Raw genomic sequence first — 22,875 nt, 5'->3', positions numbered from 1 at the left:
AGGAAACGAACTTGCACAAGCCAGTGTGACCAAAGAGTAAACAACACAAGAATGAATGCCAAAGTTTTTGCTGGATAGCGTGCAGATCGTTAAAGCCGTTTTCACTCGCGGTGTAGGACGGAGTGATGTTTATCAGCACGTCAAGAGATCACAAAAATATGGACATCTGCGCACTTGCAAAATAGATGTAGCAAAATTTCACCATAATCAACCGCTTCATAGAAGATGTACAAATATTGAACTAATAGGATACTATTCCAGGAATTATGTATCCGATCCACGTAAACTTATGAAATTAATACATGTACCAAAAAACTTCAACTATATGCAAAGCATACAAAACTTAAGGAGTGCATATGAAAGAGTTTCAGTACAAAATGTCTTCACAAGCAAGAGCATGTTGAACAAAAGATTTGATTACCGGCAGAGTCCAACTGCACACCTGACATTTCATACTTGGCTGTTTTGAACACAAGGTTATGGGTTCAAGTACTGGCTGCACGGCCAGAACCTTACAACAACAGCATAACGCTAAACAACTTGTGTACTGTGCTTTGGAATCATGTTCAAATATAGATTGATTTACTGAAATAACCTTAATAAGGAAGCGTGGATGAACAACATTAGTTGGGAGCCCCCTCACTGCACTTCTCATTAAACACTCCTTACAGATTATGCTAAGCATTTTAAACCATGCAAATAAACTGGTACTCAGATGTATGGTACAGTACCTTAATTCGTAACACATTTCTTGTGCATAACGTAAACAACCGTTCTGCACAGAACCATTGTCTGAATTATTTGTCTAAGTAGGTAAGTTATTATGTCTAAGGAAAATACTGTATATGCAAAAAAGAACAATAACATTTACAGCAAAATATTTGCCATAAGCTAGCCTGCTGAATCTCATGCGGTATTGAGATGCTACAACTGTGGCAACGGTTTCGGGCATCCTTTGTGAGAAAGGCGTGCACAGCGAGAATATATAAAGAGCGAAATAGTGGATAATGCGAATTTCATTTAGCCAGCTATGCATCACATGAGACACCACAGTGTCGAGCTTCAATTTTTACCAATCGTAAACTTTCAAAAGTCTTTGTTACCAAGCTCACTGCCTGCATCGCTGAGCTCCAGGAACTTCCGATAGCAGATAACGCCAATTACAACTGATATTATGGTTAGGCATAGCTTCCTTTTGCAGAGTAAATCTAAAAGAAGGAATGTTTATCACAAGCATCCCACAGCTAGGACACTCTGTCCAGTCAAATTAAAAAGCTTGCCGAGTGCTCTATACCTTAGCAGTAAACAGCTACGTAAGAGAGCATGCCAGCTGATTTATACCACTAGGCAGTGAACAGCTGAATGAGATTTGAAGCCCGCCACACTATGATGTCTCTCGTAATTTGAAACAGATGCGGAGTACCATACCGATCACATGTCATCTGCCTAAGACCCGCACACTAGCATTCACAGCACTTAAAAAACAAACACACAAACAGAAGCAGAAGATCACCACTGGCATTAAGACGGCTCTGTCTTGAAGACACGACTGCCACCCAGGTCGTTGAGAAGTCCCCGGCCATCTTCCATGAGGTTTGACTCACTTGCAATGTTGTTGCCACTGTCGAACAGGCTCGCTGACAGGTTTGCGTCCATTAACAAGTTTGGACCGGTCAGGTCGCTAAGGTTCATGTTGAGGTCACCCGAAGTCAGAGCATCGGCATTGATGCCGAGGTCAAGGCTGTCCAGCTTCTCGGCTGTCTCAACCACCTCTGGCTCATATGCGGGCGGGGCCACTGCGGCCACTTCGCCTTGGTATTGCGGGTTGACGGGCGTCAGCTGTGCCATCGTAGGTGCACCGGCCTGTTGCATCATCGGGTAATGCTGCTGTTGCATTGCTGTTGCGGCAACCATGGCCTCAGGAACGGGGCTACGACCTGTGGTTCGCAAAATGGAATAGTCTTTAACAATGACATCTTAGCGATGCTGATCATGTAGCAGTGCCCTTTTACCCATTAAACATCCAGTACACCTGTTGAACAAGATAAGGAGATCTAAGTCCCCACAGCTGCATTGGAGACCCGACAACACTGCAAGCATAGTAGAGCACTATTAATTACATTCTGTATTTTTGTGAGGCCAAATTACAGTAAAATCTCGATGATACAATTATGCTTGATGTGCATTTCACAATGATACAAATTTTAAGTTTGCTTCGAATAGACGACAATATATAAAATACGCCATGACTCGGGGTGTTTTACGAATGGTTTCCCCTGCAACCACGGACGATAAGAATACGTGACTGACTGCTGCATGCGAGCGACACAATGCGGCTTGTCTGTGGGAGAAAGACCCATTCAAGCTTGGCCTCAAAGGGAGTGAATGCATTAAAACTCACCGGAATTTCCCTTGCTTCACTGCCAGAAAAGTGGCCAGAGAACTATTCCGCGAGGCCGAAGCTAAAAAATTCGGTCTGCGATCAATTTTGCCACCACGCGATGGCCTTTCTGCTATGGCTTTAGATACACCGGCTTCGCTAGTTCTTGAACCAAGTGATTTGAGCTAATTCAAACAACCAGACGTACATTCAACATGGCATCAGCGTCAGCGGTGGCTCGTGTCGGCGCAATCGCGAACAACTCAAGCAGCACGACAAAGCTCACGGCCTTGAAAAAAAAACGCGTTCATCGAGAGCTTGTTTCGAATTACGATTTCTGCCAACACCGGAAGTAAAAGGTGCAGCAGCAGCCAGTCGGCATGCTCTAATGTGTCTCGCTTTTGCACGGCCGGCTGAATCCGTCGCCACCACTGCCGGTGCGTCTGCTCATGTGGTTTCTTCTGACGCATCTTTCGAAACATTTGTAAAGATGCAGACTTTCTTTTCAGTGTTTTGCGTGCATAACCAGAAAATACACAGATACGCAATTCTAAAGGCCCGAGTGTTTCTTACACCGCACTGAAAATACAACGCTATGCATGAAAAGGCCTCTTCTAACGATATGGTGCTGCCACCTGGCAGTGGCCCTGCGTTTGGCACAAGCTCCGGCAGAAGACTACAGTCTTTCGACGACATTTTCTGCAAAGCACTCAGATACACGTCCAAGTTTTTTACGGGAGACTACTTCAGTTGCGGAGGCAATCGACCATGGTACTTTGGCTATCTGGACGGGGCCTTTCCTACCTCCTTTAGATGTGCTCTGCAATAGCCCCCATATGTACCTCTTTATGAGAGAGCGTTATCAGTCATGTCATTTGTTGCACAGCAAGCAATGCAAAACAAAGTGCAGTCTGGGTAAATGTGTAAACAGTCCACACATATTCCCCTTCTTCTGAACTACATAATCTAGTAGCTGCCCAGCGCTCTCTGCATTTCAACTTCACAGACTTTCACATAGCACAATCAATAAATAGATATGTGGGGTTTAACGTCCAAAAACCACCATACGATTATGAGAGACGCTGTAGTGGAGGGCTCCGGAAATTTTGACCACCTGGGGTTCTTTAACGTGCACCCAAATCTAAGCACACGTGCCTACACCATTTCCGCCTCCATCAGAAATGCAGCCGCCGCAGGCGGGATTCGATCCCACGACGAGCGGGTCCGCAGCTGAGTACCTTAGCCACTAGGCCACCGACACAGCACAATCAAGGTCGCCTTTGCCCCATCTTCAGCCATCTATTACAATGGGCAGCCCTAACAATGCCCTGGCAACAACTACAGGAAAGGCGCACCACCTCACAAAATAGCAGCCTGCGGCCTCTTCCCATGCCATTACGCAAGCGCAGCTGCCCCAAGGGTGTTCCATAAGATGTAAAAACTAGTCTGCACATCCCCTATTTTTTTAGAAGAGTCACACACACCACAAAATTGTAAAAAATGCCGACCATTTCTTTTTGTTAAAAGCTTAATATATGAAATTACAAATGTTTTTAAAACTGGGAATGTAATTTTCTTTGCATTGTTATTTTTGTGAACTGAATCTGCTTTACGGAAATTTTGAGCAATTTTCTGTGAAGATATCTAAACAAACTTGGTACCATTCTTTTCCGCAGCACTTGAACTACAGACTAAAGTTTTTCTTCTCTCAACCTTGATAGAATTGTAATTATACAGTAAATACCAGCTAATTACTGGAAGCTCATTTTTACCTTCCAAGTTTAAAAATTATTTCTCATCAAAGCATTAGCTGTTTTGACATCTAGTAAGCTATAGCCTGTGGGATGAACCTTTTAGGGGAAACATATAGTTTTGAAAACTAAATTTTTATTGCGAATTACCATAATGGTTCATAAGAAATTATTTCATTATTATATGAAAATTTATTATTACTTTTTCTAAATCAGATATTTGAAATCTCTTTGCAGATTTGAAATCTACATTCAATGGTACGTATGTACGGTAATTTTTCATGAGAGTAAGATAACAAATGAAAACCCTTTTTTTCAAGACCCTCGTCCCCCTTAAGTTTACAGCATTTAAACGGGAAACGTAAGATATTTCGAACGAGAGGTAGAAAAGCAAAGATGTGACTGCAAACAAAAGATGAAAATGGCTCTCACCGCTCTCAGGCCTCGCCTGAGTTCTGACTGGCTGCCTTATTGTTCTAGGCACGGACACCACTTGCGCTATAGGAACAGGGGAGGGGGGCACAGTCAAGATGCCCACGTGCAAGGACCAGGAAGGTGGCGAAAACGGCAGGCAAGGCGGAGGATGAATGCAGAAAGGTGAAAAGTAAAAACAAAACAAGAGAAACAAGGGCAGTGAGTAAAAGAATCTGAACGGTGGTGCAGCAATTAGACAGCTCTAGAATTTTTGTTCCCCCCGTAAACTGGTTATAGCTTACACCGTTCTGTAAACTACAGAACCTATCGAGTTCCATAGTTTAATTAACTTCGTATGGATGCCAAAGGCATGCACGACACCTATGTTAGCACCAATGCAGGCAACATCAGTTCCCTGTATGCTCAAATACGTTTCTGCCAACGCTCCTGCAAAGCACACACAGAATGCAATTGATTTGATAGCAGATGCCTACACTTGTATGGAGATGCAAGCATTACTGTGCACATCTGTGTGTCAGGTGTTCTCTACTTCGTAAACTGTGATCTGTATGCAATAAGGCTTAAAAATCCAATAATTATATGCAGATCACGGGCACAGCCACAAGCTATGCAACTTAAAACTTAAAAAGTCAGCAGCACTTCTTTACGGTGCTTGCAAAGAGTGGTTAGCGATTCCACAGCACTACCCCAGAATCACCTCAGCAAGCAATGTGCGTAAGACGTGCTGTGCAGATCAAAAGAAAGGGTGGAGAGGAGGAAAGCAGTGTTTCAAGTGCACTCTCAGCAACTCGCTCTGTACTGTAATCAATGACTGAAACAAGAATAGATAGTAGCACACACGTGCAAATCACACTTTTCCAATTACCAAAGGCCCCAACATTGAAAAGAAAGTAGGCATGGAAACCAAAATCATGTTGCCATTAGACAAGCTCAGCTACCACATAAGTGGTATCAGTCCACAAAAAATGCATAAGTACAACTATGTGTGATGTCGTGATGGGGCTGTATTGATCTTTGTGGCAAGTCTGCTTGACAAAATACACGAGTCGACAGAATCAGAAAAAATGTTTGTGTCCCTTGATAGTCCCTTTAATGATGCCATCCATATTCAAACTAATGCAGCCCAGGCCACACACAGGTACCCCTTTCAAGTTTGCAACCTAAGCTTTACACTTTAATGGTACCATCAGCAATGGTACTTACCAGCAGATGCACCTAGAAGAACGTTCTCCTGGAAGTACCGGTCAAAGTAGCCTTCACCTATTTTGCGTTTCTTGCGTTCTATTGCCTCGGGATCTGCAAAATAGTAAGAAACAGGCCGTTCGATGCGCTCCCAGTTTTCCTCCTTCAATTTTAACACATTCTCTCAGAGACATAATTTAAGTAGCTCATTAGTAAACTTTACTTAATCAAAGCAGAAATGAGTGCCTATTGAGCAGTTTTTATGTCCCCAAGCACGGACAATATATCACCAAAAAGAAATCCCCTTCAGCTGCACCGCACTGCTTTGAAGTGTTCCTGCCAACAGGGCAGGGCTATCAACCCATTATTATGACCAGATTACGACGAGACAAAAACACATTATAAATGACATGATTGTCAAACTATTTTGAATACTCATATCGTACAACAAGTTAACAGCAAACACATCCACCTCTCTATTTTAACATTATATCTCTTAATGAAGGTGAAAAATCTCTACCTGTTTATATCATAAACCTACAAGTGTACCTTTCTGAAAGTTTTCATAGTCACGCAAGATGGCTCCAACCATGTGAACTCTCCTAAACTTCGTGGGCCTTTGCAGCCCCCATTAGGCATAGACCTTATGCAAATAGGCTATAGTATTCAACATCACTCCAGTGTTTGCAAGATGGAAGATGAGAGCGTGAAAGGAGACGAGGCCTTTTACATCTACTGGCAACCAACTGTCCCTCAGCCACACCTCACGTTACTTTGCAACACCAAAGTTCTGCCCCAATACCCACCCCGCTCGTTCGGGTGAAGGGTGAAGGCTCGCGGCTCGCTGAGGGCACCGTCGGAAGGCCTCCGCAGGAGTAGGTGCACATCGACGGGCACGTCGGCCATGACGGGATCCCGGTAACGGGGCGTCCTGAAGCAGATGGCCACCTGCTTGTGCACCCCGTTGGGCAGCAGCTCGGCCCGCTCCTTCCAGACTGTCTGGCCATCTCGCTCCTCCTCAAACCACACTTCAATGTCGTCTGCGCACAGGGGGAAACCGAAGACGCTGGAACTCTCCCATACACATGATGAAATAAATTGTGGTGTTTTACATACCCAAACTGTGATCACATGCCAAGTGATGCCAGCAAGCAAAATAAGTGTTTCACGCTTGCCATCAAGGCTATGAGTAGCGCTCACATATGTTCCCAGGTTTGAATGCACAGATATACCTAATAAAGTGGAAGGGAGAATAACCACCGCTTCAGTTCAATTGATGAAGCATAGGACGTGTTATTGAAAGGTTCCTCCTTTGGTCCTTGCTAGCAACATGTCCTTCCACCTACTTAAATTTATTGGCAATTGTACTGTAACTGCTCCAAACAACGCCTTCTGTACATTCCTTTGCTTGAATGTTGATTGCTTGTCATTAATGTTGTTGTAACAGACTACGGATGAAGTTGTATCATCCATAGTGCGCTCTTACAATCAAGTAAACAGGCAATTTTTTAATTCTGCCCCCATCGAAATGCTGCTGCCACCATGGCTGGGAATCAAACCCATGCCCTCATGCTCAGCAGCCCGCCCAACAGCTCAGCCATTAAGCCACCTTGGCAGTTGTGCAAGCATGCAGCATCACCTTCCCACATTAATCGCATTGTGCGAAACAAAATTTTATCTAGATCAAAACAGAGGACCTCGCAGCCTCTCGTCACACAACCTTCAGCTAAGTGAACGTAACTGGTCCTAAAGTATCAGCAGGCTTTCATGCTTTCACGGACCTTTTGTTATGTACAAGAAACCTGTACACCCCAAAAGCAATACTACATACATGACATCCCCCACATGCACATGTACATTCAATCTTTCCATTCAACAGATGGTGTTCAAAAGTCACAAATGGCAACTGTCTTTAAAGTGCTTTTTTCAGCTAACAATATATTATGGCAAAACCAGATAGCATGAACGAAGAAATGTTTCATTTGCTTTATTATGCTATATATTTTCTGCACCGAGGTGAATATGCGTGAGATCAACACGGTACGTACACTTACCTTTCGCAACCTTGTCACACAGCAGGATCATCTCCAGGCCACCAGACATGGGAGCACATGTGTGACTGAGTTTTGTGATCGTTAGGTCAGACATAGCCTCTGCAAGAGAAAAATTTGAAAAAAAACGACGAAAAGTTCAGTTAGCAAACAAACTCAGACAGCCATTAAAGTTATCACTCTTCACTTCCTTTGTCATCTTTCTTCCCCATTTTCCTTTTCCTTAGTGCAGCGTAGCAAACCGGATGCCCTATTTCTGGTTAACCTCCCTGCCTTTCCCTAATTTTATTCTGTCTCTCTCTCTTTCTTTAACATTATCCTAACCAACTTGCCCCCGGGCACCATTAGCAACTACCGTTGGACAAACGAAAATTTGTCAAGTAATTAACACAGTCCCATCAAAGAACCGACTGCCCTTGATAAGTACAAAATGAAGCAACATTTCCTCGAAACACACAAAGCACCAACATACGCTTCTAAAGGCAAAAATGTCAGGAGGTTCCAAGCACACCCGCGCTGAGGAAGTTTTTGAATTAATTGTGCAAGTGCATATTGCAAGCTTTCCACGTACAACAACAGCACGCGCAAAGACAAAGACCGAAAGACCGACTTCTTTTGAAGAATGTGCTGTTGGCCAAACAACAACGCTTAAAAGAAGCTCCCCATCTTAAAATAAGAAGCACTCATTTTTGTTACCATTCGCCAAGGCCTGCACTCAGTCGAACACAACTTGAGAAGCCCAGTGTAGATGACCAAAGCACAACAGGCGATGCCTCTACAACTAAAAAATATAGTCTCGCCAATGGACTCGACCCCATTCTCCAAAAGCGGGCTGTCACTGGTTGTGTAGCTCATGACGTTAGTCTGGAGTGCTCCCCCATTGTTGCTAGCGTGCATCCGCGTTTCAGGAGGTAATGCCGCAGACTTCTTAAAGTTGTACCCAACTATAAACACACAGCAGGTACACTACCTGCGAAAAATCTTGATGCGGGACAAAATCTTGTTCCTTGGACAAAGCTTGGTATCTCTGCCCATTGTGTTAAACTTCTAAGGCTAGCTTCCCAAGCCCTTCTTTTTCCTTCCTTCTCCCACATGATGCCAAGTAAAGGGCACCTGTCCATTGACACCCGCTGGCAAATTGATAACAGCAACACGAAAGGATTTCGACCTCGGCTATCATCCCAAACACAGTCCCTCTTGCCATTCACGAGAGGATGTTCCAGGGCACTTTATCTTGCATCAAGGAAGTGATGGCAGTTTTCGACACAAGAAAGTGAAGGTGCTTTTCGACAAGAAAAACCACACACGCCAATGGGAACAGGTGCAATATAAATATATCACATGAATATGTGACCATCGTTACCTTCATACGTCACAAATATATGGATCAGGGTCAATGAAACTGAACAACCTTGAATATGTGCTCATGAGCCTTTATAGTAAGACTGTAAAGGATAGCCCAGCTTGTTTAAAAACAGGCAAACAGGAAAGGTGTGATACATATTTTTTCTAAATACTAATTAGTTTACAAATATTAATGAAACCGCTGCAAGGTTAGGCACTTCACATGGGACACCTTTTCGAGACACAAAACATAAAAGCCATGAAGAATGGTAGAATGTCCCTTTAAGCTCTTTGAGATGGCGCTTCCATGTCAGACGTCCGTGATGCACAACGGGTTTGCGAATGACATTCCCAAGCAAACGTCAACTTTTTTGTGCTTGTAGATTTTTTCCTGAGCTTTATTTTTACCCAGTACATGTAAAAGCACTACTGAAGGGTCTCCAGTGAAGTTGTAGTCAGCTTTTAAATTTCCTTCTCAAGTCTGACGAAGTTGAATGCAGCAAACATTGCACTGCACGAACTGACCAGCAACTGCACCTTGGGATTTCAGCGACCGTTTCGGCAACTCAGCTCTTGCCGAATGCGCCTTCATTCATAACTTGGCTGAATATGCCCACACAACGCTCATTCCCCCCTCCCAGCATCCTTCCACAATTCGCAGACATTTGCAACCTCGCTCGAATCCATATTCTTTCACTTTGGGGACACTTACGGACAGGTATGTACATGTTGGTCCAGTATTAGGAACTGTACCTGGTACAGTTCCTAATACAGCTCCTGCACTTAGTATCATGTCTACAAAAAAATTTACAAATAAGTTATGCATGTCTCCACTGACAGGCCAAAATATTTTGCTCGTGTCAGGACTAGTACGAATCTTGACATATCTATGCATATATTGCACTACTCGAACTCTGTACGAAAATTTACAGGCAGGTACACACATCTAGCATTAGCGCAGATGTCATACAAAATTTTACGATGTATACGTTTTTACGGACGTAATTGCATATACTGCTTACAGCATAAAAATCCGTATAAGAATTTATGAACAGGATTGCACATTTTTTATTACCATCAGGATCTGTATTAAAACTTAGATAACGGTGTGCGTCTTTACGTATATGCATGCACATCTTGTGCCAATGTCAGAATCAGTCCGTCTATTCTTGTGGTTACATTTTCCCAAGACCGCATAGTGTTATCAACATGGGAAAACCTATGGCTCAGGCTTTGATTTGCACACTGGCACAGAATGAAGACATTGCAACGATCAGTGACCAGAAGGCGAGGCACTCACTGCGGTCGTAAATGATGTCCGAGACGACGGGGTGAAGGGGAACGGTGAACTTCCCCGGCTGCGAGCCTTCGAGGAACACTTGGAAGCACAAGCGCACAGCGTTGAGGTCAATGCTGGCCGCTTGGTCCTTATGAGCAAAGCCATCTGCAATGCAGGAGCTACGTAAGCATTTTGACTATAGGAGCAACACCACTCGAAAGAACAGGCCTCGTGTATTTAGAAAATGTTTAATGCCAAAACTGTTTGTCATAGAAAGTACCGGCCAACGGTGATGCGAAGGCCATCTTTGCGCTCATTGAGAAGACGGCCTTTACAGGGGTCCTGCAGCCCTTTTCAATTTTTTTTTTTTTTTTTTTTTAGCGTCACTGTGAACATGAGAGCCAAATATTATCACGCTCAGCCCATAGCAGGAGATTCGTAATTTCTCATCAAAAAAGCAAGGATTCCCTGCTCTCTCTCACTGCCACCTCCAACTACACAGCCAGCAGTCCTGGCAGGCAAAGCGATTCCTTGATCAAGAGAGCATTCTCAGTAACGTCATTAATGCAACTAACTATCAAATTATGTTAACTACTACTAATACCTATTACTTGGGGTATTAATACGTCGCTGCTCATTCACCATGCATTTATAAATTTCACTAACATTCATAAATTCTTAAAAGGCCTTCACGCATAACCACGTAGGGCAGGTAAGGCTTCACATACAATTAATGCCATGCCTACTTACTTCGAAAAGGATCCACTCGAATGTTTTCTCGTTGTAGCAAGTTCTGCTCAACATCTCGCCTCTTGACGCACTGGATGCCCAGGCTTGTAAAGCTGCAAGCCAACAGAAGAGCACAGCTTGAACTCCTATAGATGTAAACACAAGCTGTTAAATGTCAAGCGAGAACGCATACGATTGTGTTTAATACCACTTACTCCAAATTATTTCAATTATCTTCCAGCACTTTACAATTGCCTCTGATAACCTTCGCCTACAATAATCTAATTTGGTAAATCCATATACCAGCTTATTCCGAATTATGCAGTTTACCTTCATTTACATTTACCTCATCTAGTCTTTTTTATACATCACAACTACGCCTCCATTACTATAGCTAATATCGCATTAAATGTTCATTGGCACTAGAGTACAAATAAACTATAGCTCAGACTGGCTGTGTTCCTGCACATTCAGCTTTTACCATTCCTACACTCCAAACAATAACGCTTTCGACAACGAAAAAATTCCAACTCACGTGCATGTCATGTCTGGCTTGAGGTGCTGTGTGCAGATCCCGTTCTTGCAGCCCTCCTTGCCGACAAGGTTGTGTGGATGTACCCGATATGGCTGGTCCTTTGTGACGCACGAGACCACGACCACTGCTGGCTTTTGCACGCCCATCACCTGTGAGAGCAGGATGGGACGCAAAACAAACGTCAAGTGTTTTTACATTTTCAGGTTGAAGTTTCCAACGCTAAGCACCCGCCGACAAATTCTGAAGGCAACCCAGGGAAAACTAACACATCCAGTTGCAAACAGAGGAAAATGTTAGCTTTGATCACAGAGCTATGGCACACCTGTTTTTCACTCGAGAAAGGCAGTTGAGCAAGCTGGTTTTCACTCCAATAGTAAGTAATGTATTTATTCAAATTTAGGCCGATAGTTTTTGAAAACCACGCCATTTTTCATTGAGAAAAGTGGTGCACAACTACCACCACCTAGACGGTATTACAGCCGTTAGTAGCCGAGCCCACACCTGCCTCAAGTACACACAAGGCTGCCATTTTTATCTATGTGGCGAGTGTTGGGGTGAGCTGTTTGTCATTGCGAGTCGCGCTTCGAGTGTTTTGTGTGTGGGTTAGCTCAATGGCGCCAAGCAGGTAGGGTCATTATAGCGCTGCTTATAAAAGCAAAGTTGTCCCAGTCATGTAGTCGTCGTCCAACGTTCAAGCCAGGCGGAACTTTGGAGTGGACGAAAAAAATTTGCGTCACTAGAGGGGCTACAGCATGGGACAACACCCCAGGAACTTTGATTGTGTGCTTTTTTAAGAAGTGCGGCATATCCAGTGTGCTTGATGGCACCGAGGATTGCGCACTGTTTGAAGACTGCGACAAAGGAGTCAGCGACGAAAGATGCAGCGACAAACATTCGAAATGAGCGCGGCATCTTTATGATGCAAAGAACAAGAAGCAGCAAGAAAAAAATTATGTCTAAAAACACACACAACAGGACTAGCCACTGTATGTTTTTCTAGTTTTTGGCATGAACTGCTTTGTTTCATCGTCATGTTCAATAAATGTTATCTCTTAGTGAACACTGTTTTTGCTGTTTCGTTCAGCCTACAATCGAGCTTGTCCTTGTGTAGTTACCTGCTCATATTTTTAAATGTTGTTAAGCACCAACTTGCTCAGTCGTTTTAAAGAGGCTCAATGTGCACACCTTGATGGTGGGGTACGTCTTGTTCTCGGCGGTGCTGCTGACTCCGACGAGGGTTCCCGGGTACCGGCCCTCACACTGGTACCGAAACCGCAGCGCTCTCGACGCGGGCTGCTCCAGGATGACCACGTGCGGCTGCTGCTGTGGTTGGGCCACGGGCAGCCGCGACTGTTGGTCCAGGGTCACGTAACTCGGCTCGGCCGCCATGTGCCGCTCTATCACCTCCGCTACGGAGACGAAAAAACGACGGTGTTAAGACTCCGCGCCCCAGAGTGGCTAGAGCCTATGATGACGTTCAAACAAGCAAAAAGCCCGTCAATCCCATCAACTCCTTCTGCAAGTCATACTAGTTAAAGACGTCACCTTCATTACTTTATATTAAAGGGGTACTGACCCAATACTATATATAATTTGTCTTGCGTTACATGAAGGTGCAGGATCTCGAAATCATAAAGATAGTGCCAAGCCCCTGGAGCTCTGTAAGCATTTCAATTCAGCAGCACTCCCATAGCAAGTTTCAGTTTCATTTTGTGAAGGTTATGTACTGCATCCCTGTGTTATTACACAACCACGCGAATCGAACAGACGATTGGCTAGGGAAAGCATAAAGGATATCGATTTTGTTTAACTATAGTGTACTAATTATGACAAGTTGAAATGAAGTGGAAAAAATATCACCCATTTCTTCAGTGGGATCTGAACCAACAACCTTCGAATTATGTGTGCAATGCTCTACCAATAAAGCTACAGTAGTAGGCGCTTTTCCCTGTCCACTTTGTTGGCTGGGCTACAAGCGATGCTAGCTAGCACTCCCCGAGATTACACATACGTACACATTAACACACACGCACACATAAACCAAGTGGATGGGGAAGCAAACACCTACCATCATAGCTCTTCGATGGTTATAGGTTCAGAGCCACCAACAGAAGGAGTGATTTTTCATAGACTTCAGATCATGCCACAATTCATGCGCTGAAGTTAAGCACAATTAGCATCCGCCGTGCTTTTACTGACATAACTGTCATTTGATTCATCTGGTCATGCCTAAAATGTAAATAAAAAAGCCTATTGAAGAAAAATTCCCTTTTGTTCTTTCATCACTGTGTCATGAATCCAACGTCCTGACTCACGGTACGACATCTGGGCCCCAACTGATGATGTCATTCATGATTGATGCCTATACTAAAGGAAGACTGATGTCATGACACCAGTACGCCAATAGCTGCCATCAACTGCCGCTATCAGCTGGACAACAGTACAACGCTGGACAACAACAGCTGGACAATAATAGCAGTGTACCACGAACGACAAATGAATGTGAAAGGCCTTGATTGATGAATGAGGGAATAGCATAATTGGTTTATTATATTATGTACACACAGTACAACATTTTAGATGAAATACGAATTGAGAAATCCACAGCACCATTCTCTTGTTGATTTGTCTACAACCTATGTATGCAACTCTCGGTTGTTTAATAAGGTCCGCCCCGGTGGAACAGTGCCGAGGGTCCTCGGCTGCTAACCCCAAGGTCGCAGGTTCGATAGCAATCGGGGCGGTCGAATTTCGATAAAGGCAAAATGATAGAGGCCCGTGTACTTTGCGGTGTCGGTGCACGTTAAAGAACACCAGATGGCCGAATTTTCAGAAGCCCTCCACTACGGCGTCCCTCATAATCACGATGCGATTTTGGTACATGAAACCCCGTATGTTTTTATTGCTTCATAAACATTCAGAGGTACAACGATAACTTGCATGACATTTTCACTGTTTTACTGCTGCCTGTCAAATGTGATGGTCAGTGGATGCTTTCAGGTCCAATTTCAAAACTTTTAGACCACTGCCCAGACATCATTGTCTTCCGATGTTGCAAATAAAGCTGAACAGCTGAAATCTCAACAATTATTATAACAGTATGTAATGCAGGCTTAATACAAGGCGTGTAAGATGTGTCTACCGTTTAGTATCAATCACGCGTCTAACCTGAAGAAGACAGACAAGAGACATCATTAAGGCCCTGAGGAGCCAGCCAGTGCAGTCCTACAAAGGACCCCTGGATGCTGTCGGCTAATCGCCTGTTGGAGCCCCGGGAGGCCATGCCTTTCTGCTCTCTCACGGGCCCTCTGGACTGCCTTGGACTGGTATTCCAGTTTCATATTAAAAAATGAAGCATTCCAATTTTACGCATTATACAGACGAGCACTTCCACAGAAGGCAGAAACGTCACATTCTACCTTTACTGAATGCACTAGCAAACTACGAAATGTCCATAACATTGACATAAATAACCAAGAAAGGAAACAGACAGCATACAATACGAAAAGTGTGTCAACTCCTCAGAACTAATGTGGAAATATTACATGAGCACACAAGGTAGAAGGATGCACTTGACACGATGATTTACTAACTGGCCCAGCATTCCACTTTATTGACCCTCGGAACTACATAAGCACCACCTGGACAAAACAGCAGCGCAAGAGCATGCAAACCAGTAACAATCACTCATTTGGGAGTCCAAAAGCACCTTAAAGAGTGTGTTGGAACAAAGCACGTCAGCTTATTACGTTCACTTAGGATGATACCAGGGTCACCATGGTGCTATGCTGATTGCGATGAGGCCCGATCCTGATCAAATTGTTCAACAGTGATTTCCTCCTTCCCGATACTTGCATGAAGAAGACTATTGTGCTCAAGAAATTTGATCCAGATCAGATCGGATCACAATCAATAGTGACTGCTTGACACCGGTGTAGGCTCAAGTTGCCATTAGGTTATAGCATAAACAGCCATTACACCGTTCTACATTAGCAACCAGTTAGCCATCGCTTGGAATCGCTCTGACATTCATGTTAACAAAAGCTCTGCGTCTGTCACCTGGTTATTTAACGCTGACGCAAAGTGAAAGAGCACCACGCTATGGTTAGTAAGCAGCATGCCTTACCTATGTCATCTAGGCTGACGTCTGTTTGCATGTTAGTGAATGGGCTGGCCTCAACTCATGCAAGAGGAAGAAGTGAAGAAGGGTTGGCACTCTGAGCCCAGGTCACAGTACGAACCTTGGGTGCATCAAGACCTTTAGGAATAGGGGCAGGGTGTTAGAGAGTGAAAGGAGGTAAAAGAGAGAGAGAAAGCAAGAAAGAGTGAAATGTGTATTACTTAGCAGTCAGCCCATTCGGCAATCGCACCAGCCAAACAAGCCCCCAAATCACAGCACCATACCAATGTGCTACAAACATTGGTCAAGCTCAGGAAAGTTATGGGTCACTGCACAGCCAATTGCAATGGACAATCAGCACTGTCAAGACTTTGACCAACAAGCCATTGCCATTTCGAAGCTCTTCAGCACTGCCTGGTTTTCACAGGTTTCTTTTCAACATTCATCTTTTCTTCCCACTATCTCTTATTGAAAAGCTTACTGGCAACTCTGCATAGCATCAACTAAACTGTATTCAATCTTTACGTTGTCATTAAAAGTTTTCTAGTAAGCTTCAATACATTACTGATTCCGTGACAATCTAGAAAGCAATACTAAACCTCTGGTCTTCACGTTTACATAGAGTACTGTAGTTCACTAAGCTTTTACAACATTCCATTACATTACGAGTACATTTTAAGGTAACTTTTTTAAGCTTACGACAGTTTTTTTTTTCTCATTTTAAAACACTGCAGAACTTTTGCAACAAAAAATTACATCCAGTTAGAAAATGAACTTACACAGGAAATGGATAAGACAGGAAAGCAGCTAGTTCCTGTCTCCTGCGCTTCCAGTGTAGGTTCATTTTTTGGCTGGAGATAATTTTCTAATGCAATGTACTAACCAGGCCAACAACAAGTGTTATCAGAACATATCCTTGCGAGTTGAAGAAAAATGAACTAAAATGCGGACCATCGTTTACCGTCACGCTGTAATCCTTCAGAGTGCTGATTACGGGACACGGATTAATTAAGGGCCACCAGTTAACGGGACTCATGTGCAACCAGTACTCGTTCCTGATTGGCTGTGAAGATCCGTAGCTGTTGCTGCGTTGAAAAAACGGCGGCTATTCGAGCGTAGATAATGCAAACTAAGGTGTTCCTACAACACCGCTCCCGTGTGGAAGCATATATTGTCAGCCTCGTATATCACACATCGAAGTTTTCTCGAACAACGGCCCGATGGTAGATTCCGGTTGTACAGTATATATGCTGGCCGGTGCACGCAATGATACCCTGTGAAAAACGGCGGGTTTGTCTTAAAGCTTGTCGCCCAAGCGGCATAACTGGAGCGAAAAGAAGTGTGAACGTAACCACGAAAACACCCAGCTACATATCACTGTTTCACAGATAAGCGCGAGTAAACACCGATTACACGTTCACACACCGGTCCTCCTCCGTAATTCAAAACAAGACAGTTCCAACGAGAAGCCAACGGCGTTCGGACGCCTTCTCTTGTTCAAATGTACAAGTCGTATCGACATACACGGGTTTCCAAAAACTAGCGAGACGCCAATTCACAAAACCGCGACTTTATCACCTGAACGGTCTAGGCTCGCTGTCGATATTTAAGCCGCGAGAGAAGAAAAAAAAAGTAAGAGTTTGGCAATGAACAAACGCCGTTGTACCAAGAAACCGGGAGTACAATCGGTGGATGCCAGCATTCGCATCCGCTTTTAGCGAGACCAACGCCGAACTCTGACGACGAAGACACAGCCAGCAACATCATGCCGACTCTACACGGTGTCAAGGAACTTCTCAAGGCAACAACGCAGTTGTTCGGCGACGTTCGCGATCTCGAACTGAAGAAACAATCCCTTCACCTATGCGCGCGACAAGCCGCTATCACACGCGCTAAACACCGCCTTATCTTTCACGCTTCGATTCGGCAATCCGGGTTGCCCAAGAAAAGTAACGCTTATCTGCCGCTATCCCGATATAAGCGGCATGTAATACTAGGCCTAGGAGATCTCTTTCGGGAGAGAAACTTGTGAACACGTTCGCTGGCCAGTCTAAAGAAGAAGCTTACCCTGAGTCAGCGATCAAGCCTATCCGCCGCAGAGAGATTCCGTGACCGGATGGCGCATTCAGGCGCTGGTTATGACGCGCTTCGGCTGGCTCCAGGCCGAAAACACGTCTAGTAGAAACGCGTCTATCAAACTCCGGCCGCGATCACGTAACACTGCAGCAAACCGCCATCGTTCGGTTCACTCGAGGCGCCGCCGAGGACAACTTTTCACTGAATGACTCACGATAATCGCCAAGTAATAAACAATACAAAACGCGACGGATAGTATCGGACAATCCGTCGCCGCGAGTTTTCCAGGAAAACACGTCGCTAGCTCGTCGCCCATTGGTCGAGTGGGTATCATAGACGTTTAAATGTCTGCTTAGTTGAAGGCTTTTGGCTTTTATTGCATTCAAAACTGAAACATTTGCTGTTCCTAATATGTGTAAATAACTGTTTGTTGCGCCATCTAGTATTATTAAATAACACTGTTTTTGTAATGTTTTGACAAATAATATGCAAGTTATAATTTTTTGCGTTTGTATAGATTACGCTGCAATTGTTTTATTTAAAAATTATGGGGATAATGTTTTAAGCGTTGTGATTTTCACGCTAAGTTTACGTTTAGCCTTTGTGGGCTAGGCCACCATGCGGTTGAATTGCGAAGCCATGTCTCGTACACGCGCATTTTGTGCTAGTTCACGGCCTTGACGACATCGGCAAACAAGTGCAAAAGAAAAGCGTAATCATCCGCTCGTTGACGAAGAATGACTGGGTGCCTTTCAAATGCCGTTCTGCGCGGATCGTCAATGAGAAGTTGGTAACGTTACCAGGCAACAGCGTTTAAAACGTGGGCGCCGCCATTTTTCACCACCTCCGAAACTGGAAGTGCGCGACTTCTCACTTGACGTCAATGAAATTCACGTTTTGATCCACGACGTCCGCTCACCCTCTCCACACCGATGCCACTTCCTTGGGTTTTTTCGCGTTCGGAAGAGCGACACAAGAGTGAAGCGAGTCGTTTACCTGGCTGGCAATGAAGCACGTCTCGTACGCGCAGACTGGGGATTTCCCCTCGTGTAAATGGAGACGAGGAATAAATTATTGGGCAGCGTTTAAAAATAGCCAGCAAGTGTCTAAATCTTGACACCGAGCAGCGTCATCCGCATGCGCACGCCAGCGTCACCGAATGAATAAAAACAGAGTTGCGCTTCGGAAAGGACGATTGGCATCTAATTAGAAACGCTGGGAAATCCGGCACGCAAGCGGCAGCTACTACGCTAGCTGGATTAATTTGTTTATTAATTTACCAATCTATTATGTTCATGATCTCTTCTCATCCTACGAGAGCACGCTCGTAAAAAGAATTGTGATTGCCTTGGATATTCGAGCGCAGCGATTAGATGGAGGGCATACATCTTATACACATCACTAACTGTCTTGATTCGCGCCGAGTAATTTGGTTCCAAATAAATGTGCGTTCCAAATAAATTCCAAATAAATTGAGTGTTCCAAATAAATTGATTAATAGACGTAAAGTATGCGATGTAAGAAGGTATAACATAAAGAGAATTGAACACGCTCTGAAAAACGGAGGAAGCGTCAAAGCAGTGAAGAGGAAACTTGGGATAGGCAAAAGTCGGATGTATGCACTAAGGGACAAAGAAGGCAAAATAACTACCAATATGGATAGGATAGTTAAAATAGCGGAGGAGTTTTACATAGATCTGTACAGTAGCCGAGACAACCACGACCTTAATACTATAAGAACAAGCAAATAACCCAGATGACACCCCACCAGTAATGATAGAAGAAGTCAGAAAAGCTTTGGAGAGCATGCAAAGAGGCAAAGCTGCTGGTGAGGATCAGGTTACATCAGATCTGCTGAAAGATGGAGGACAGATTGTGTTAGAAAAACTAGCCACCCTGTTTACGAGGCGTCTCCTGACGGGAAGGGTACCAGAGTCTTGGAAGAACGCTCACATCATCTTAATACATAAGAAAGGAGATGACAAGGACTTGAAGAATTACAGGCTGATCAGCTTGCTCTCTGTAGTATACAAGCTATTTACAAAGGTAATTGCTAACAGAGTAAAGAAAACATTAGAATTCAATCAACCAAAGGAACAAGCAGGATTTCGAACAGGCTACTCAACAATTGACCACATTCATACTATCAATCAGGTAATAGAGAAATGCTCAGAGTATAACCAACCACTATACATAGCCTTCATAGATTACGATAAGGCGTTTGATTCAGTAGAAATATCAGCCGTCATGCAGACACTGCGGAATCAGGGCGTAGATGAAGTATATATAAACATTCTGGAAGAAATCTACAGGGGATCAGCTGCTACCATAGCGCTTCATAAAGAAAGCAACAGAATAGCAATCAAGAAGGGTGTAAGGCAGGGGGGCACAATCTCCTCAATGCTATTTACCGCGTGCTTACAGGAGGTTTTCAGAAGCCTAGAATGGCAACAGTTAGGGATAAGAGTTAATGAAGAATACCTTAGTAACCTGCGCTTCGCCGATGACATTGCAATGCTGAGTAACTCAGGGGACGAATTGCAACTCATGATTACGGAGTTAGACAAGGAGAGCAGAAAGGTGGGTCTTAAAATTAATCTGCAGAAAACGAAAGTAATGTACAACAACCTCGGAAAGGAGCAGCGCTTCGAGATAGGTAATAGTGCACTTGAAGTTGTAAAAGACTATGTCTACTTAGGACAGGTAATAACCGCAGAGCCTAACCACGAGATTCAAGTAACTAGAAGAATAAGAATGGGGTGGAGCACATTCGGCAAGCACTCTCAAATTATGACAAGTAGATTGCCACTATCCCTCAAGAGGAAGGTATATAACAGCTGTATCTTGCCGGTACTTAGCTACGGAGCAGAAACCTGGAGACTTACAAAGAGGGTTCAGCTTAAATTGAGGACGACGCAGCGAGCAATGAAAAGAAAAATAGTAGGTGTAACCTTAAGAGACAAGAAGAGAGCAGAGTGGATTAGGGGACAAACGGGGGTTAAGGATATAGTTGAAATAAAGAAGAGGAAATGGACATGGGCCGGGCATGTAGCACGTAGACAGGATAACCGCTGGTCATTAAGGGTAACTAACTGGATTCCCAGAGAAGGGAAGTGGGTTAGGGGGTGACAGAAGGTTAGGTGGGCAGACGAGATTAAGAAGTTTGCAGGTATAAATTGGCAGCAGCAAGCACAGGACCGGGTTAACTGGTGGAACATGGGAGAGGCCTTTGTCCTGCAGTGGACGTAGTCAGGCTGATGATGATGAAATGTGCATTATCCGCAGCGATATGCCGGCAGGAGAGTAATGCCATCTTTGACTGGTCGTAATTGGGAGCACTCCGAAACGACCAAAGATGGCATAGCAGCCGACACGTATATATATTGACACATCGGCGTACGTGGTCGAGGCATTCAGAACAAACCCGCAACCATAGCTGGCTAATGAATCAACATCGGCGATTGACCGTTACTGATGTGTTGCTGCACGGGGGCGGGGCCTCCGAGATGGCGCCAGCGTCGGAATGGCAGTGCGACCATCTTTGTGGTTTCCGCGTAGGCACTCGACCGCACTCTATCCTTACGCACTGGAGCGTCATGCACACAGCCCCTCGTTTCGACAGAACTGTCAAGCCACCGCACCAGAGTAAATTTGTGCCACCATGGACCACAAAAATGGCGGCTGACGCCGCTAGTGCCCCCAAGCGGATGACGTCACTTGCAAGCGTTCAGTCTCGTGAGAGTGGCTCCCTATATTCATTTCCTCTGTTTTCCCTCCTCCTGAAAGAGTAAGCAGGCGTCGTACCCCTCCAAGCAGCAGTTACCAGCTTGCTTTCTCCCTCTTTTACTTGCATCCTTGTGCATCTATGCAAATCAAATAAATAGATAAATACACCCACCAAACTATTATGGCCAAAGCAATGGCACAACAGCCATTCCATCTATCGGCATAGGTATTGGGGCAGGCAAAACGCACTTTCAGTGCAGGGTCCAACGCGTACATGCTTACCGTACAGCATCATGGAAATTTTAAGTGCTAAAAAAGCAAAGCTGTGGGCAGGGGCTCAGCCTCTGTGCAGGAGCTCTCGTAGTAAATACCATCTTTGTAGAGTTGGGCAAAACACTGATAAACACATCTATGCCAAACTTACCCATTATTAGCAGAACCAGGTGAAAGTGAGGTTATAATGAATGCAAGGCAAAAATGTTTGTATAAAAACAATATGATTGTTTATTGCAAAATCCATGTAATCGTACAAACCACGTAGCCCTGTTAATAGTGTCAGTGCAGAACGAAAATTGCTGGGTGCCGTCAACAGATTGCTCGTAAACTGACGTCTCGTAGTGCATTGACCCTGAAATACTTTCTCTACATTACGCACATGTGCACTGGAAGCCAGCAAGAGAAAAAAGTTTATAAATACCTAACATCTGCCAGTTATATGTGCTTTGTGTCGTAATCTTCCCTATGGATCATTATGACACACTATATTATACCATGTGAAAGAAACTTGGCACCACCTCAGGAATCTCTAATTAACATTTCTAACTACACGTGCATGGCATATGAATTAAGTAGACCAGGAGCTGGAATGAGTTAGGTAATTAAATTACAAAAAGTAAATAGAAGGCATCACAAATACAACAAGCCTTCTAAAAAGCAAGAAGGAAGAACAAAAATATCTTTGTAAAGCATTTATCAAACTTAGTTATTTCCTTGAATAGCAATCCCAATGAGATGCAGGTGATTTAATCCCACAAAACTGGACCCATGACACAGTTTCTAAAATTTCACAAATATAGTTTCAAAATATATTGATTATAGGATTCCAGAAACAGGACTGGACAAAGTTGATAACCCAAAGACTGTAAAATAAAAGCAATTATAGTCCATTATGTTACAACAACAAAAATCCAAAGGAGCAAAACCATCTTTCGCTGCTTTCACAATCATTATCACAACTATGAAAAGAAGAAATCACTACTTCTAGAAG

The 22,875-nt window shown here is 44.0% G+C and overlaps 1 protein-coding gene across 3 annotated transcripts; it reads right to left on the bottom strand.

Moving 5' to 3' along the window:
* Positions 1-1,368: 1,368 nt before the first annotated feature.
* LOC119164122 (embryonic polarity protein dorsal) lies at positions 1,369-18,121 on the bottom strand. Of its 3 annotated transcripts, XM_037416229.2 has the most exons (11): positions 17,874-18,121; positions 15,813-15,944; positions 12,872-13,095; positions 11,687-11,835; positions 11,173-11,264; positions 10,444-10,587; positions 7,803-7,901; positions 6,555-6,788; positions 5,770-5,862; positions 4,564-4,629; positions 1,369-1,937 (listed from the first exon to the last, which is right to left on the bottom strand). In XM_037416229.2, exons 2-11 carry the CDS (start codon positions 15,841-15,843, stop codon positions 1,522-1,524), a joined length of 1,548 nt encoding a protein of 515 aa, XP_037272126.1. In that variant the 5' UTR covers positions 15,844-15,944; positions 17,874-18,121; the 3' UTR covers positions 1,369-1,521. The 3 variants fall into 3 exon arrangements, with proteins under 3 accessions (XP_037272126.1, XP_075727135.1, XP_075727134.1); XM_075871020.1 differs by lacking the exon at positions 4,564-4,629; XM_075871019.1 differs by lacking the exon at positions 15,813-15,944 and having other exon boundaries at positions 17,874-18,013.
* Positions 18,122-22,875: the final 4,754 nt, after the last annotated feature.

The sequence above is a fragment of the Rhipicephalus microplus genome, chromosome 8 (assembly GCF_043290135.1).
Source record: "Rhipicephalus microplus isolate Deutch F79 chromosome 8, USDA_Rmic, whole genome shotgun sequence".
Taxonomy (NCBI): Eukaryota; Metazoa; Arthropoda; class Arachnida; order Ixodida; family Ixodidae; genus Rhipicephalus; species Rhipicephalus microplus.
Note: the sequence above shows the minus strand (reverse complement) of the source record. Positions and strands in the feature narration are given on the sequence as shown.